The 17,638-nt window shown below is 37.2% G+C and overlaps 1 protein-coding gene across 3 annotated transcripts in view; it reads right to left on the bottom strand.

Annotated features, from left to right (window-relative positions):
• The window catches only part of swt1 (SWT1 RNA endoribonuclease homolog), a 162,094-nt gene that overhangs the window by 113,766 nt on the left and 30,690 nt on the right, over positions 1-17,638 (bottom strand). For all 3 annotated transcript variants that reach the window (XM_063064017.1, XM_063064016.1, XM_063064019.1), the window contains 2 exons: positions 15,976-16,077; positions 15,075-15,263 (listed from right to left, as the gene is read on the bottom strand). In XM_063064017.1, the coding sequence (XP_062920087.1) occupies positions 15,075-15,263; positions 15,976-16,077 (291 nt within the window). The remainder of the gene's footprint in view (positions 1-15,074; positions 15,264-15,975; positions 16,078-17,638) is intronic.

The raw sequence follows: 17,638 nt of genomic DNA, 5'->3' as shown, positions 1-17,638 counted from the left end.
AGAAATAACAGTAGTATCTTGATAGATGTTTTAATTTTCTTTACTAAAGCCACAAAACACATCTCCATTAGAAGTATTTTACTAGGATCAAAAATAAATTGAATTATCAAAAAGGGAGGAATTGTTTTCCTATTATCACATTAAATGGCAAAGAATATATTCCACTGGCTGCAGGAGAGGAAGATTGCTACAGAGAAGAAAAACAATTACCATGAATGAATATATGCTAAGGATTAAAAAAGGCAGCCAGACCATAGAATACACTATTTTAAAATTACAAAGAATATTCTCCTAATAACATTATGCTGATTTTATACCCATTTCTCTGTCCATATTATCTAAACTGGTATGATCTGGGACACAGTGTCTATAGAAATTTTAGTGCTCCCCAGTCAACCTGACACCATCCCTGTCCTCTTCTCACTACTACCATCAGGTAGGAGGTAAATGAGTTTGAAGATGCAAACTCAAAGTTTAAGGAACAGTTTCTTTCTCTCTGCAGTCAGATTTCTGAACAGTCCATGAACACTACCTCACTATTTTGCCCTCTTTTGTCCTGTTTTATATTTCTTATTGCAATATATAGTAAACTTTTTCTGATTTGTACTGTGCTAATGCAGCAAAACAACAAATTTCATGACATACTTCGGTGATAATAAACCTGATTCTGAACCTCAATCCCCAGTGCTTTATCCACTTGTTATGCTGATGCTACATATTAGTAGTATTTATCATAGAGTTTGAAAATTTTGAATTTTATTAATTTAGACAAAGAAAAATTAACACTTTTGAAATTTAATCCAAACATTTTGCCTCTGTACACATTCTAGTCAGGGTATATATACGCAGTACCATTTCATTAAGAAGAATACAAAGAATCAAGTGATAAAACATCCATCAATCTATCACACTTGTCAGTGATGTTAATCCTCACAAGAACCAAAATGCAATTGACATAGCTGCGTACATACATAAAATGACTAGAAGAGTTAGCTGCAGTAAAGTTGAGGAAAATGAGCACCAGGAGTGTTACCCCATTTCATTTTGTGAACTGGGTCACAAGAAGCTCCACAGGTTGGAACATTATACCAGAAGTCCATAGAATCATGGAGTACAAAAGAGACTGGTTTCCACAATATGTTCAAAGGTTCATTTATTATCAAAGCATACAACATGAAATTCTACTTCTCCGGGTAGCCATGAAACCAAAAGAAAGGAAGCATAATCATCAGCCCACAAATTACCCCCTCCCTGCACAAAAAATATGAACAAAGATGGAACGGGCAAATCAATCCCCAAATCTCGCCTCCTACACAGAAAAAAGTAAGATCAGGGGTGTAAAACACAAAATAAAAAAAATTATAAGACGGAGAAAAGAAGTCTATAGTCCAAGTTCACATCTAAGATACAGAAAACCCGGGCAACCCTTTCCGGGCACAGTGACAGGCCTTTCCCTCTCTGTAGCAGAGCAATCAAAAGACAAGGAGCTGGCGTTCAACCTCTGCACTTGCCCTGGTGCTTCAAATCTCCATTGCTGTGTTAATCGGTGCACAATGAAAGCTTTAAATTGAGTCAAACAATGGCTCATGCCCCGTCCCACAGCTCCCTCGCTATGAAGTTCACACATGCTGCCTCTGCCTCCTAGAATCCTTGTGGAGACTGCAGAGCGGCAAAACACCCAAACGATCTCCAAGCTCCCGCATTCTGCTCGATGCTTCGATCTCCCTCGTCGCTTTAATCAACGATCAATGGAAGCTTTAATTGGCAAAATGGAGTCAAATATTGGCTCACATCTCATCCCACAGCCTGCCCACACTCGCCACCTCTGCCTTCTGGAATCCTCTCAGAGACAGCAAACCTGGAACACCGAAATGATTTACAAACAGCAAATCACAGGCTCCAACAGTTCCAGAACCACATCCAAGATGAAAAACAAAAGTGAAATATATGGTTTCATGATCTATCCAGAAGATGTTGACTGGAGCATTGTTAACAGGTACCATGTTGACTGGATTTGGATCATTGATCGTTGACATTCAAGACCAGTCAATGATCTAAGGCACTGTGAATTGAAGTTCATTCACTACAATATCCAAGGATAATCAACCACTATACTTTGCTGAACAATGCTGATCACAGCCAAACTATGTGTCCATCTGGGTGATAAGCTTGCTTCTAAGTTGCAGGGAGAAGGCAGGGAATTGGAGTTAAGAGGGAAAATAAGTAAACCATAATCAAGCGGGGATGAGACTTGATGGGTTGAATGGTCCAATTTGATTTTGGTTTAACAACTGCTAACAAATGCTTAAAAATTTGATTAAATGGTCAACCACACTAGTTGACCCATACTCCTTGAACCGAGTGGCATACACTGCTTCAGACAGCAATCATACATGGGAAATTAACCTTGTAGAATCACTGTTTTGCATATGTATCCTGTGCAGGTTCCTGTATCTCTCCCAAGTGGTTTCATAGTTATGTGGTCACCTCTCTAAAAACAGCTAACATGCGAATCTGGCTGCTGAGAAAATGGAAACAATCTTGGTCTGTAATTGCTTCAAATGATTGGCTAATTTCTGTTCACAAAGATGGAGAAAATAGGTTAATGAGCATCTTAGTTATGTGCCTACCATATTTGAAATCTGGGAGTGTGCAAACTGCACAAAGTGTATATTTAAGTGTTGGAATAGTGGTAACGTGAATGTGTTGGGGTACATGAAATGTCAGGTACCAAGTATATTTGATATGATCATTACGCAAGGACCAGAGTTCAGCATCAAGTACAATGCAAATGTATTAACAACTGTTGAGGACTCAGATTTGCAGATGCATTCAATGGCCTATATGGATACAAATATTGAGCGTGGATCAATACGTGGAACTGTGACGTTGTGGCCATTACAGAGACTTGGATGTCTTGGGAGCAGCAATGGCTGCTGAGAGTGCCAGGCTTTAGATGTTTCAAAAAGAACAGAGAGGGAGGCAAAAGAGGTGGGGGTGTGGCATTGCTAATTAGGGATAGTGTCACGGCTGCAGAAAAGGAGGAAGTCACGGAGGGCTGGTTTACTGAGTCAGTGTGGGTGGAAGTCAGAAACAGAAAAGGGGCAATAACTACTGGGTGTTTTTTATAGGGATATCGAGGAGCAGATAAGGAGGAAGATTCTGGAACGGTGCAATAATAATAGGGCTGTTGTGATGGGAGATTTTAACTTTCCTGATATTGACTGGCAGCTCCTTAGTGGAAGGAGTTTAGATGGTGTGGAGTTTGTTAGGTGTGTTCAGGAAGGTTTCCTGACACAATATGCAGGTAAGCCAACTAGAGGAGAGGCTGTACTTGATCTGGTATTGGGAAATGAACATGTTCAGGTGTCAGATCTCTCGGCAGAGCATTTTGGGAGGTAGTGACCACAACTCTATCTCCTTCACCATAGAGCTGGAGAGGGATAGGAGAAGACAATTTGGGAAAACATTTAATTGGAGTAGGGGGGAAATATGATGCTATTAGGCAGGAACTTGGGAGCATAAATTGGGAGCAGATGCTCTCAGGGAAATGCGCAGCAGAAATGTGGCATAGTTCTGTATAGGTATGTTCCATTGAGGCAGGGGAAGGATGGTAGGGTTAAAAAACCATGGTGCATCGAATATGTAGAAAATCTAATTAAGAAGAAAAGCTTATGAAAGGTTCAAGAAACTAGGTACTGTCAGAGCTCTAGAAAATTACAAGGTTGCCAGGAAGGAGCTTAAGAACGGAATTAGGAGAACCAGAAGGGGCCATGAGAAGGCTTTGGTGAACAGGATTAAGGAAAGCCCCTCGAGACTCTAAATATATGAATGATTTTTTAGATAACCTAGACTTCCCTGAGATTTCACAGGATACGTCTTCTATGCTAGATACTCCCATTACCACTGATGAGATTAAGAATGTTATTTCCTCTATGAACCTGGGGAAAGCTCCTGGCCCTGATGGGTTTACCGCAGAATTTTATAAATGTTTTGCACCTTCATTAATCCCTTGGTTCTGTAAGGTTTTCGAGGCTTCATTAAAACTTGGTAAACTTCCCGAATCTTTCAATAGAGCTTCAATCTCTCTAATATTAAAGAAGGATAAAGATCCTGCTCAATGTGCATCTTATAGACCAATATCTTTATTAAGTGTTGATTCTAAAATTTTTTCTAAGTTATTAGCAAACAGATTAGAAAAAGTACTTCCTTTTATTATTTTGGAAGGCCAAACGGGTTTTATTAAAGGTCGTTACTCTTTTTATAACATTCGCACACTGTTAAATATTGTTTATACCCCCTCACAAAATGTTCCTCAGTGTGTTATCTCTTTAGATGTTGAGAAAGTTTTTGATAGAGTAGAATGGCCTTACTTATTTAAGGTGCTTGAAATGTTTAATTTTAGCTCAAAATTTATATCCTGGATCAAACTGTTATATCATTCTCCTGTGGCCTCGGTCCGTACTAACTCTTTAAGCTCACCTTTTTTCCCTCTTTTTCGAGGTACTTGACAAGGTTGTCCTCTTAGTCCTTTATTATTTGATATTGCATTAGAACCTCTTGCAATTGCCATTCGGGAATCTCCAAATATTACTGGGATAACTCGGGGCTTAAAGTCCCATAAAATATCACTCTATGCTGATGACTTACTTTTATATATTTCTAATCCTCAAAAATCCATCCCTGCTGTTTTAGAGTTATTAGCACAATTTAGTCTTTTTTCAGGTTATAAATTAAATCTTAGTAAGAGTGAACTTTTCCCGATTAATAAACAACTTCCCTTATATCATAACTTTCCGTTTAAATTGATTAATAATTATTTTTCATATCTTGGGATTAAAATTACTTGTAAACACAAAGATTTATTTAAGATTAACTTCTTACCCTTAATTGACCATATTATTCAACTTTCATCTAAATGGTTTCCATTAAATTTAACTTTGATTCGTCGTATTAATGCAGTTAAGATGTTTTTTCTGCCAAAATTGTGATATACATTTCAGGCATTACCGATTTTTGTTCCAAAATCTCTTTTTGATAAAGTTGACTCAAAAATTTCTTCATCTATTTGGCAAAATAAAAACCCGAGACTGGGTAAAATACATTTACAGAAAGCTAAGAGAGATGGAGGTTTAGCATTACCTAACTTTAGATTCTATTATTAGGCAATTCATATTCGACATATGAAATTTTGGTTACGACCAGGATATACTATCCATTCCTAAATGGGTAGCATTGGAATTACAATCCGTTCAGGGCTATACACTTGGCTCTATTTTAGGTTCCTCTCTTCCTTTTGATTTGAAACACCTCAAACAGGTCTCTAACCCGATAGTTAAATATACCTTACGTATTTGGTTTCAATTCAGAAAATTTTTTGATTTTAACCAATTTGGGCTAGCGATTCCTATTCTAGGTAACATATTTTTTCCTCCCTCTTTTACGGATTGTGCTTTTCAAATTTGGAAGACTAAGGGTATTTCACGGTTTTTGGATTTATTTTTAGATGGTTCCCTTATGTCTTTTGAACAATTATCTAATAAATATAATTTATCAAGAATACATTTTTTTAGATATCTACAAGTTAGAAATTTCCTAAGTACTATACTTTCTTCCTTTCCAATGCTTCCTCCTACATATATTTTAGATACTATAATTAACCTTAATCCATGTCAGAAAGGTGCATTGGCTATGATTTATAATATTATTATGAAACTTAGGAAAGCTCCATTTGATAACATTAGGGTAGATTGGGAACAGGAATTGGGTTCTATCATTTCCGTGGATGACTGGGGGCAGATTTTACAATTAGTCAATACTTGTTCTATCTGTGCTAAACATTCCCTAATTCAATTTAAAGTTGTTCATAGAGCACATATGTCCAAAGATAAATTAGCTCGCTTTTATTCTCATATTAATCCTTTTTGTGATAGATGTCCGGGGCAGATAGCCTCTTTAACTCATATGTTTTGGTCTTGTCCTACTCTGAAAACTTTTTGGAGAGACATTTTTAATATTATCTCAAAGGTATTGAATATAGATATCTCTCCTCACCCTATTACTGCTATCTTTGGACTACCTAAAATTTCCAGTAATCTTTCTCCTTCAGCCCGTAGAATGATTGCATTTCTTACTTTAATGGCAAAAAGATGTATCTTACAACATTGGAAAGAGCTTAATGCTCCAAATACCTTTTTTTGGTTTTCTCAGACGATATTATGCTTGAATTTGGAGAAAATTAGAAGCAATCTTTATGATTCCTCACTTAAACACCTTCTTGTTTTTTTTTACTGCTTTTAATGGAGGTCGGGTTTGAGGACGTGATTTTAAGTTCTTTAACTCTACTTGGTTCCAAGTTAGCCCATTGCTTTGCTTTGCTTTTAGTTTAGTTGCACGGTGGGGTTTTTTTTCCCTTTTCTTTATTGATATATATAAAAATTAGTATACTATTATGTTATGTTTAAATTACATTGTTTGTATCATTTTTTTTTCTGTATTAATATCTCCTGTAATTTTATTATATACTAACAGTGTATTAGTGCCTATATGGCTTACCTTTTTGTATACTTATTCAATAAAAAGATTTAAAGATAAGGAAAGCCCCAAGGCATTCTACAAGTATGTGAAGAGCAAGAGGATGAGCCGTGTGAGAATAGGACCAATCAGGTGTGTCAGCGGAAACATGTGCATGGAGTTGGAGGAATTAGCAGAGGTACTCGATGAATACTTTGCTTCAGTATTCATCAGAGAAAAGGACGTGGGAATGATTTACAGTGGACTGAAATTGTTGAGCATACAGATATTAAGCAAGAGGATGTGCTGGAGCTTTTGAAAAGCATTAAGTTAGATAAATCACCGGGACTCAATGAGATATACTCCAGGCTACTGTGGGAAGCAAGGGAGGAGTCTGCTGAGCCTTTTTCGATGATCTTTGCATCATTAGGGATGGGAGAAGTACCGGAGAATTGGAGGGTTGCAAATGTTGTTCCCTTGTTCAATAAAGGGAGTAGCGAAGTTGTTGAAGATCCTGAGAGACACGACATATGAGCATTTGGAGTGACATAATCTAATTAGGGATAGTCAGCATGGCTTTGTCAAGGGCAGGTCGTGCCTTACAAGCCTGATTGAATTCTTTGAGGATGTAACAAAACACATTGATGAAGGCAGAATAGTGGATGTAATGTATATGGATTTCAGTAAGACATTTGATAAGGTTCCCCATGCAAGGCTCTTTCAGAAAGTAAGGAGCCATGGGATCCAAGGATACTTTGCTTTGTGGATCCAGATTTGGCTTGCCCACAGAAGGCAAAGGGTGGTTGTAGATGGTTCATATTCTACAAGGAGGTTAGTGACCAGTAGCGTTCTGCAGGCTCTGTTCTGGGATCCTCTTTGTGATTTTTATAAATGACCTGGATGAAGAAGTAAAGGGTGGGTTAGTAAGTTTGCTGATGACACAAAGGTTGGGGGTGTTGTAGATAGTCTGGAGGGTTGTCAGAGGTTACAGTGGGACATCAATAGATGCAGATAGATGCAGAACTGGGCTGAGAAGTGACAGATGGACTTCAACCCAGATAAGCGTAAAGTGGATCATTTTGGTAGGTCCAATTTGAAGACAGAATATAATATAAATGGTAAGACTCTTGGCAGTGTGGAAGATCTGACAGATCTTGGGGTCCGTGTTGATAGGACACTAAAAGCTGCTGCGCAGGTTGACAGTGTTGTTAATCTCTTATTATCATCTTCAATTGAAAGTCAATTAATCAAAACTAAGAGTCAATTTTATATACATGGTGATAAAACTGGGAAACTTTTGGCTAATCAATTGAAATCGGCCTCGGTTAAACAACAGATTCTTAAGATTCATAAACAAGATGGCACTTTGACAATTGACCAGGATGAGATTAATAAATCCTTTCAAGAATTCTATACCTCCTTATATCAATCAGAATGTCCTAATGAATCTAATATAACACATGAACTTTTTAAGAAATTGAATATTCCAAAATTATCATCTAATGAACGTTCAAAACTAGATGTACCTATTACAGTAGAGGAAATAAAGAATGCTATTTTTTCGATGAATTCAGGTAAAGCACTTGGCCCAGTTGGATTTACAGTAGAATTTTAAAAAATTTTCTCTACTACACTGACCCCTTGGCTACGTCGTGTTTTTAGGGATGCAGTATCTATAGGTAAATTACCACAATCTTTTTATCGAGCTTCTATTTCCCTAATTCTTAAAAAAGATAAGGACCCTACTGAATGTGCATCTTATAGGCCTATATCTTTGCTGAATGTGGATTCTAAGATGTCTTCTAAAATATTGGCAATGAGATTGGAGAATGTATTACCTCAAATTATTTCTGCTGATCAGACTGGATTTATTAAAAATCGTTACTCTTTTTTAATATTAGGAGATTAATGAATATTGTTTATATGCCTTCACCCGAAATTCCAGAATGTGTTACTTCATTGGATGCTGAGAAAGCTTTTGATAGAGTTGAATGGACATATTTATTTAACACCCTTGAGAAATTTAATTTTAGTTCGATATTTATATCTTGGATTAAATTGACACATCTTACCCCTTTGGCTTCTGTATTTACTAAAAATCAAAGATCCCCTCTTTTTCATCTATTCCGTGGTACTAGGCAGGGCTGTCCTCTTAGTCCACTACTATTTGATATTGCTTTGGAACCGCTAGCTATTGCCATTCGTGACTCCCCTAATATATTTGGTATTACCCGTGGAAATGAGATTCATAAATTATCACTATATGCAGATGATCTACTTTTATATATTTCTAACCCAGGAAAATCTATTCCGGCATTATTAACTTTGCTTGGTCAGTTTAGTAGTTTTTCTGGTTATAAATTGAACCTAGGTAAGAGTGAACTTTTTCCATTAAATATGCAGGTTCCCACTTATAGAAATTCTCCACTTAGAGTGACTGACTATTTTACTTACCCAGGAGTTGAAATTACTAAGAGACATAAGGATCTATTCAATTTTAACCTTTTACCATTAATTAATCAGGTTAAACAACTGATTACTAAGTGGTCCCCATTGTCTCTATCATTGATTGGCTGAATCAATACTATTAAAATGATTATTTTACCTAAATTTTTACATTTATTTCAAACAATACCAATTTTTATTCCTAAAACTTTTTTTTGATACTATTGATTCTAAAATTTCCTCTTATATATGGCAAAATAAAAATCTCAGATTAAGTAAAAAATACTTACAGAAATCTAAGAAAGAGGGTGGTTTGGCATTGCCTAACCTAAGATTTTATTACTGGGCAATTAATATTCGATATTTAATATTTTGGACGCAAGATTGGAATATAACTCCAAGCCCATATTGGGTAAACTTTGAAGGCCACTCTGTACAAGTTCCATTTTAGGAACTTCACTGCCTTTTGTACTATCTAAACTGAATAAACAAACGTTTAACCCTATAGTTAAACATACATTGCGAATATGGTTTCAATTTCGTAAATTTTTTGTCCTGAATTAATGTATGTTATCAAGTCCTATTATATCTAATTTCTTTTTTCAATCCTCAGTAATGGACCAAGCCTTTTTGATATGGAAAACGAAAGGTATAATATGTTTTCATGATTTATTTCTGGATAACTGTTTTATGTCTTTTGAGCAGTTATCTAAGAAATTTGATTTGCCTAGATCCCATTTTTTTTAGATACTTACAAATAAGAAATATTTTAAATACTATGTTGCTTACCTTTCCGACTTCAAATCCTACTGGCATTATTGATAAAATTTTAGGCTTAAATCCTTTGCAGAAGGGATTAATAGCAATTATTTATGATATAATTATGAAATTACAGCCAGGTATATCTGATAAAATTAAAAATGAATGGGAAAGGGAACTTCAACTTTGTCTACCTATAGAGAAATGGGATAAAATTTTTCCAATTAGTTAGTACTTCTTCTATATGTGCTAAACATACATTAATACAATTTAAAGTAGTACACAGAGCCCATATGTCCAAAGATAAACTAGCTCATTTTTATTCCCATATAAACCCTACTTGTGATAGATGTCACTCTGAGGTGGCTTCTTTAACTCATATGTTTTGGTCCTGTCCTCTTCTGGAAATATATTGGAAAGATATTTTTGATATTATTTCAACAGTTCTATGCTTTGATTTAAAACCCCATCCTATTACGGCAATTTTTGGATTGCCAATGGTAGAACATAGATCTTTGTCTTCTTCAGCCTGTCGGATGATAGCATTTGTTACTTTAATGGCTAGAAGATCTATTTTGTTGAACTGGAAGGAAATCAATCCTCCTACTACATTCCAATGGTTTTCTCAAACTATATTAAGTTTAAATTTAGAAAAAATTAGAAGTGATATTTTTGACCCTTTGGTTAAATTTGAAGAAACTTGGAAACCTTTTATGCAACATTTTCATATGATGTAATCTGACCTTTCCGAATCTTTCTTTAAACTTAAATTATATGAATAGAGGTGCGGAGTTGACGACATTACTGAACGTGTCTGATTCAAGATATTGGTCTAGCCCTGTTTTGTTCTGTTTTTTTGGGGTTTTTTTTTCCCTTTTCTTTTGGGGATTTTTCTTTGTTTACATATATATTTTTTCTTTTTCTTTCTTTTTTTAATGGCTAATTTCATTATGAGTTTAGAAGTTTATTATATCTATGTAACTTAAAATCCTTTTTGTATATGCTGATTAAGATTATTCCAATCTCTTTGTACCAACTTTGTTATTGAGTTTATAATTTTGAAAATTAATAAAAAGATTTAAAAAGAAAGAAAGAAAGATAGTGTTGTTAAGAAGGCTGTGTTGGCATTCATCAACCGTGTGATTAAGTTCAAGAGCCGTGAGGTAATGTTCCAGCTATACAAGACCTTGGCCAGACCCCACTTGGAATACAGGTGTGCCCCACTTTTCGAACGTTCGCTTTATGAAACCTCACTGTTACGAAAGACCAACATTAGTTCCCTGTTTTCGCTAACAGAAGGTGTTTTCACCGTTACGAAAAAAGGCAGCTCGCGAAAAAAAGGCAGCGCGCGCCCCGAGCAGCCGCTCTCCCTCGGATTCGGAACAGCATTCTTGCAGGCACTGCCTAAACACGTGCCTGTGAGCAGCCATTAGCAAGATGAGTTCTACGGTATCGGAAAAGCCTAAAAGAGCTCGTAAGGGTGTTACACTTAGCACAAAACTAGACATAATTAAGCGTTTTGATCGTGGTGAACAAAGCAAGGAGTAAGTGAGTTTGGTTTGTGGAAGTTGACAAAGATGATGTTGAACAGGGTTTGGCATCCCATGAGCAAGAACTGATAGATGAAGAGCTGATGCAATTGGAAGAGGAAAGGATAACAATCGAAACCGAACGCAGTAGCAAACGGACCGAAAGTGAAGTCGTCCAGGAACTGAACGTGAAGCAACTGCATGAGATTTTCGCTGCAATGATTGCAGAAAAGTACGACTTTAATTTTGAAAGGGTATGTCGGTTTAGGACATATTTACAGGATGGTTTCAGTGCTTACAAAGAACTGTATGATAGAAAAATGCGCAAGGCTAGCAGTCAAGCATACTGTCGTTTTTCAAGCCTTCCACATCAGCCACAGCAGATGACGAACCTCGACCTTTGACATCGAGGCAGGCAAACATAGAAGAAGATGACCTGCCTGCCCTAATGGAAAGAGACGACACCCCAGTGTCCCACCACCACAACCCCCGGGGCATGGACCGATACCAATTCGCGGAGAATGCAGCGGTAGCCGGGAGGCACCCAACACATCTTTAAGAAAAAAAGCCAAAATATTCAAGTTAATTAATTAGGTGCCGCCTGGCACGTAAATGTCGGCCCAGAGCAGAGGCAATTGCTGATTGCGTTGCCTCTGATCTGGGTCGACATTTACATGCCAGGCGGCACCTAATTAATTAGCTTGTTTATTTCGGCTTTTTTCTTAGATGTGCTGGGTGTGTCCCAGCCACCGCTGTACCCCTGCATGCTTCGCGGATCAGTATTGGTCAGCGGCCTGGAGGGTGGGAGCCACTGCACCATCCCAACCTCCGACGACTCAGCCTAACGCACCACCATCAGTGTGCTCGGCGCTGTCTTCCCGATTCAGGTAAGTGATACTACACTGTACATACATTATCTCTACTTTATATAGGCTGTGTATTTTTATTCGTTATTTGGTACGATTTGGCAGCTTCATAGCTTAAAGGTTACTGGAGAGCGCTTGCGCCATGTTTTGGCCGAGAGCGCTTGTGTGAGATTTTCGCTACGGAGAACAGTGCAGGCAATGATTGTAGAGAAGTATTTCTACTTTATAAAGGCTGTGTATTTATCATATCATTCCTGCTTTTACTATATGTTACTGTTATTTTAGGTTTTACGTGTTATTTGGCATGATTTGGTAGGTTATTTTTGGATCTGCGAACGCTCACAAATTTTTCCCATATAAATAAATGGTAATTGCTTCTTCGCTTTACGACCTTCTGGCTTATGAACTGTTTCACAGGAACGCTCTACCTTCGGATGGCAGGGAAAACCTGTACTGTGTTCAGTTCTGGTCACGTCACTACACAAAGGATATAGATACGGTAGAGAGAGTGCAGAAGAAATTTACAAGGATGCTGCCTGGATCGGAGGGCGTACCTTATGAGAATAGGTTGAGTATACTTGGCCTTTTCTCCTTGGTGTGACAGAGAATGGGAGGTGACCTGATAGAGACGCATAAGATGATGAGGAGCATAGATCATGTGGATAGCCAGAGGCTTTTTCCCAGAGCTGAAATGGCTGACATGAAGGGGCATAGTTTTAAGGTGCTTGGAAATAGGTACCAAGGGAATGTCACGGGTAAGCGTTTTCTACACAGAGTGGCGGGTGTGTGGAATGCACTGCTGGCGGCAACGGTGGAAGCGGATACGATAGGGTCTTTTAAGAGCCGCTTAGATAGGTACATACAGCTTAGAAAGATAAAGGGCTGTGCACTAGGGAAATTTTAGACAGTTTCTAGAATAGGCAAATTTCTACGTTCTATGATATCAACATTCCTGGAATTGATCTAGTAAGCCATCTCCTGCCAAATGTGCTTTGTAATAGATCTCAAGTTCTTCCTGCATCATTAAACAGGGGATCTCTTTCCATAGCAACCTCTTCCATCAAGCCTTTTAAGTGTTTCCAATCTTGAAGATTATGCTGACATCTTTACACTTTCTTGGTTTCTGCAAATGCATCCTGTGAATACGTACAGTTCTAACTTGTTAAGTGTGTAGTCAGCACAGCATGGTTGCTAGAATCACATTAATAAAATACATGGAAAAGCTGAAACAAATTACACATACTATCAATGTTTACTTCCCAGCATATGCTTTTGTCATTAAGCAAGACAAAAAACCAGTTCCTTTAATCACCATAGGATATTCTATCCAACCAACAAAATTATATTTTGAAGTATAGTCACTGCTGTACATAATGGAAAACATACTGCAAACTTTTGTCTATTTGTTGTTCTTTATGGCATTATAAATGTTTCTTGCAAACTTCTGCCACCTACAGTTCCTATCACATATTGCCACTGTCCAATTTCAGCTCTTTCTTGTTAGTTATAAATGAACAACTATTATATGGGGCGTCAGGGAGGGGTAGCACCTCTGATGGGGGAAGATGTTGCATCCTTTTCAAGGCGGTTAGTTCACCTTTGGTCCCCACCTGGCACTCAGCTCTCACCTGTGGCCCCCCGTAGCTGTTTGCATGCGACAGCGGCCACATCCCGGGCAACGGCTTCGACAAGCCGGCTAAACCAGGTGAGGGTAGCCAACAGGTCTCAAACCCTCGGTGAGATAGGGAGTTGTCTATCCCAGCATGTGAAGACAGACTCTGGCGGATTGAGCGGACAAGACCAATGGAAGGTCCAATGATCAAGAAAGCGGTCTCTGCAAGCATCGTGGAAAGTGTAGAGCAGGACAAAACACAAAAGATGTCCTGGTCATCCACTGCACCTAGTCCCATCTCCAGCCGTCTAGACTCTGTCTTGCCACTGGATCCAGATGGGAATTGGGAAGAGAGAGTGAGGCTGACGTTGCGCAACTCTCCCTCACTTAAATCCAAATCAAGCGCTAGTCTCGACACCATCATAACGGTGTCGAGGTCCTCATTAACGACGATGGACAAACAGACACATAAACGAAAGGAATCGACAATAAATATTTTTCATCAATTATGCTGCCCTTTATTCAATAGAAAATGCACCTGGCAATAAAATAAATTTTTAAATTATCTAAACCTCAAGCTTCCTTTAAATCACTATAACTGCATTTTCAACAATTTAAAACTAAAGTAACTGTGCTCTACAGTGAAACAAACATACAAATCAAATCATAGTTGCCTCACTACTGGCCAGACGCACATATACATATTTTAAAGTGAAACCAAACACACTCTTCATATGTAATGAGAGCAGACAAAACAACCAAGCCCAGTCACTGGGAAAATAGTGAAAGATTTAAAACTCTGCAAATGTTAACTAACAAATGAAAATATATCTATTAATAAATTACTTCATAACTTTTTTCAGAAGATTTAACATTTTTAATTAAAGCATTTCAATCCACGTGCAGACTAACAATTTCTGCTCAGTAATTGTTTGCAACTGCATGTCAGGCAAGGACACAATTTAGCCCGTTTCTTTTCTCCTTCACTTCCAAGTAATCTATAGATTGATATCACCTTCGCTTACACATCAAAATTGCCTACTAAGCAAGGTTTGGAATGTGACCAGTTAAGGATCCAAACACCAACAGTATTCAAATGGCTTCAGATAAGAAAATGGTAAAACTGCCGGAAAATGAATGTTACATAAAATGTGAGAGCAGTGACATAAAAGCAGTGAATAGGACAGTGATGTGTAACGAGAATAAAAAATGTAGTATTTTCTGATTGTTTTTGATAACAGTAAATTGGCTTATAATAAACTACAAGGTAAACTTGAAACTTATTTTTCTTTCTTATTCACTAATGACCTAGAGGTCAGTGTCAGATACAATGATTATACTTCTACTTACAGAATTTTTGAGCTGCTTGCTGCATAGATTGGCCCCATACGTGTGGATGCCGACCTTTGAAGCAGGAATAAACAAAATGTACAGCAGGTACAGCTTTGCGATTGACACCTCCAGATAGCTTTCCATTCTTTAAGGAATCCAGTTCCTGGAGCACAACCCATGGGATAACTAAGATTGGGAAACCAACACCTGTAATTGTAGAAATTAATTATATAGTTACACTGCATACACACTGTGAATCGCAATAATTTAAAGGAAATATCTCCTACATCTTTATCATTGAAATAATCAACAGCAGTGGCATCCATCCCATACATGCAGAGAACTACAAGAGTGATTACTGTGTTAAATATTAGTTTCCCATAACAGCAAATTTATCCGTTTAAAATTCAGCAACTCTTCCTAGAGTGCCTACTTACAAATCTCCATAAGTTACTCAAAACATTGAGTTTTGAATCAATATAATTGTATGACCAAACCAAAAATAAAATTTCTATCATGAAATGCCATCGCTACTTCAACCACAAAACACATTGATGACCTATATAATTATTTTCAAATATACAAATTTTTACCTCATTACTGAATTGCAAATGCTACTGATTAAGATAAAATTTAAATGTGGAAAATACAGCTGGATCAGTATCAGTATGCAAGTATTTGTTATACCTTATTAGATTGGTATTATTGGTACTTTTGATTTAAGCCTGCATGAAAATGCTTTGATTTCCAAATTGGATTACAAGTTCCAAATATTAAAAAATTACAGCAGACCCAATTTTGATGCTTTGGCCTCAACAATTCCTTAAGTATTCAAAATATTTTTCATGTCTCTCACCCTGAAATCATCGATACCAGTTTTGTTTTCATGCATTTTCATAATGAACTTTTATTTACTAACCTGAAACTCCGTGGTCTCTCAAATTCACAATAAAGTTAAGGTGACTGATAAAAATATTGGTATCCAACACAAGGAGAATATCAGGCTGGGGAATTGATTGGGCTAGACAATCAGAAACAATTTAAAAAGAAAGGAAAATTAGGTAATGCATCTGAGTTTAAGGTAAACCTCCACAGTTACAGTGCACAGCAAATATTTGAGTTCCTACATTGTGGTTCTTTATATTTTCTAAAACTATACATCCAATTGTGGAAACCTCTACCATTACTGCCCTGCAAACAGCTAATATGGAATCAAGTCCCATTCAAGATGAAGCCTTATCATGCCAAAATACAATTACAGATTGTATACCCCTTATCTGAAACCCTTGGGACCCGAAGTGTTTAGGATTTTGGATTTTTTCTGAGATATCTTGGGATCGCCATCATTACAAATTCTGAATTTATGTGCTACCTGTAAGCAGTCTTTTGTCTTACACTTGTTCATCATCCTGTGTGCTTAACAGGAAAAATTACATACTATTAATAAAATGGAAATATAATGTGTGCAGGGTAATAAAAGCAGCGTACTTGAATCAGCTGTTGAACAATAAACAATGGCAGGTTTATGTCTCCACCTACGATGCTGTGCTTTGATCAGAAGATTACAGTGCACTTTATATTTTACTTTTTTAATGTTTCATGTAAGGTATAAAAGCAATCAGCATCACAGACTTGTTCTGGTGCTAAATTTTCATGATCAGCAGATGCTTTAAAAATGTAATGCAATCCTTTTCATAACTTTCTGCAACTAGAAATTACCTTCAATTTTCAGTTCATAATGATAGATGTTTGCTTGTTTCATGATCAGCACACCATTAAGCGGCATATGTCTCCTCTGATGCTGACGATATACAATTGAGATCTTAATTTTTCACTTTATGCAGTGTTTTTCTATTTTTCACTAACTTCTGTTGGTGCACAGAGACCTGTGTATCACTTGGAAACCCTCCTAGGGTCTTGTGGAATGTTCTATTTGTGACATAATCTCAGCACTCAAAATAAAAAATTTGGATGTTGGAATTTTGGAACGGGGTATTCAACCTGTACCAGTAATTTCAACACAAATACAGCCAAAATTTCCTGAAAACTCCCTTTAATTTGGATCAAGTTAACTTTCAAACAATTAACTTAGGAACATTAGGGTTACAAATAAACTGGGGCTAAGCGAGCTCAATAAAAATATCAGTTAACCTGGTGGCCAAATTTCTTGAAAACTCCCTATGTAAACCTAATCATTCACACTGGACTATTAACAAATTGTACCTAGAAAAATAAGTAGAGTCAGAAACAGGCCCATCAGCTCAAGTAGTTTATGCTGATCAAGAGATTAGCTGACTTATATTCAGTTGCCTGCATTTGGTCCACATCACTCTCTTTCCTAGTCACGTGCTTGTCCCGTGCTTTTTAAATGTTGTTGATGCACCCACTTCATCCACTTCATTTGTTAACTTATTCTATGAACAGCCCATTCTCTAGGTGAAAGCGTTGACCCTCAGGTTCTTATTAATTCCTTCCCCTCTCACCTTAATTCTATGTCATCTGGTTCTTGATTCCCCAATCCTGGGAAAAAGACCATGCACATTCACACCATCCATGGTTGTTGAGATTTTATATACGCGTAG

Source organism: Mobula hypostoma, chromosome 12, assembly GCF_963921235.1.
Source record: "Mobula hypostoma chromosome 12, sMobHyp1.1, whole genome shotgun sequence".
Lineage (NCBI taxonomy): Eukaryota > Metazoa > Chordata > Chondrichthyes > Myliobatiformes > Myliobatidae > Mobula > Mobula hypostoma.
The sequence above is the reverse complement of the archived record's forward strand: the minus strand, read 5'-3'. Positions and strand labels throughout refer to the sequence as shown.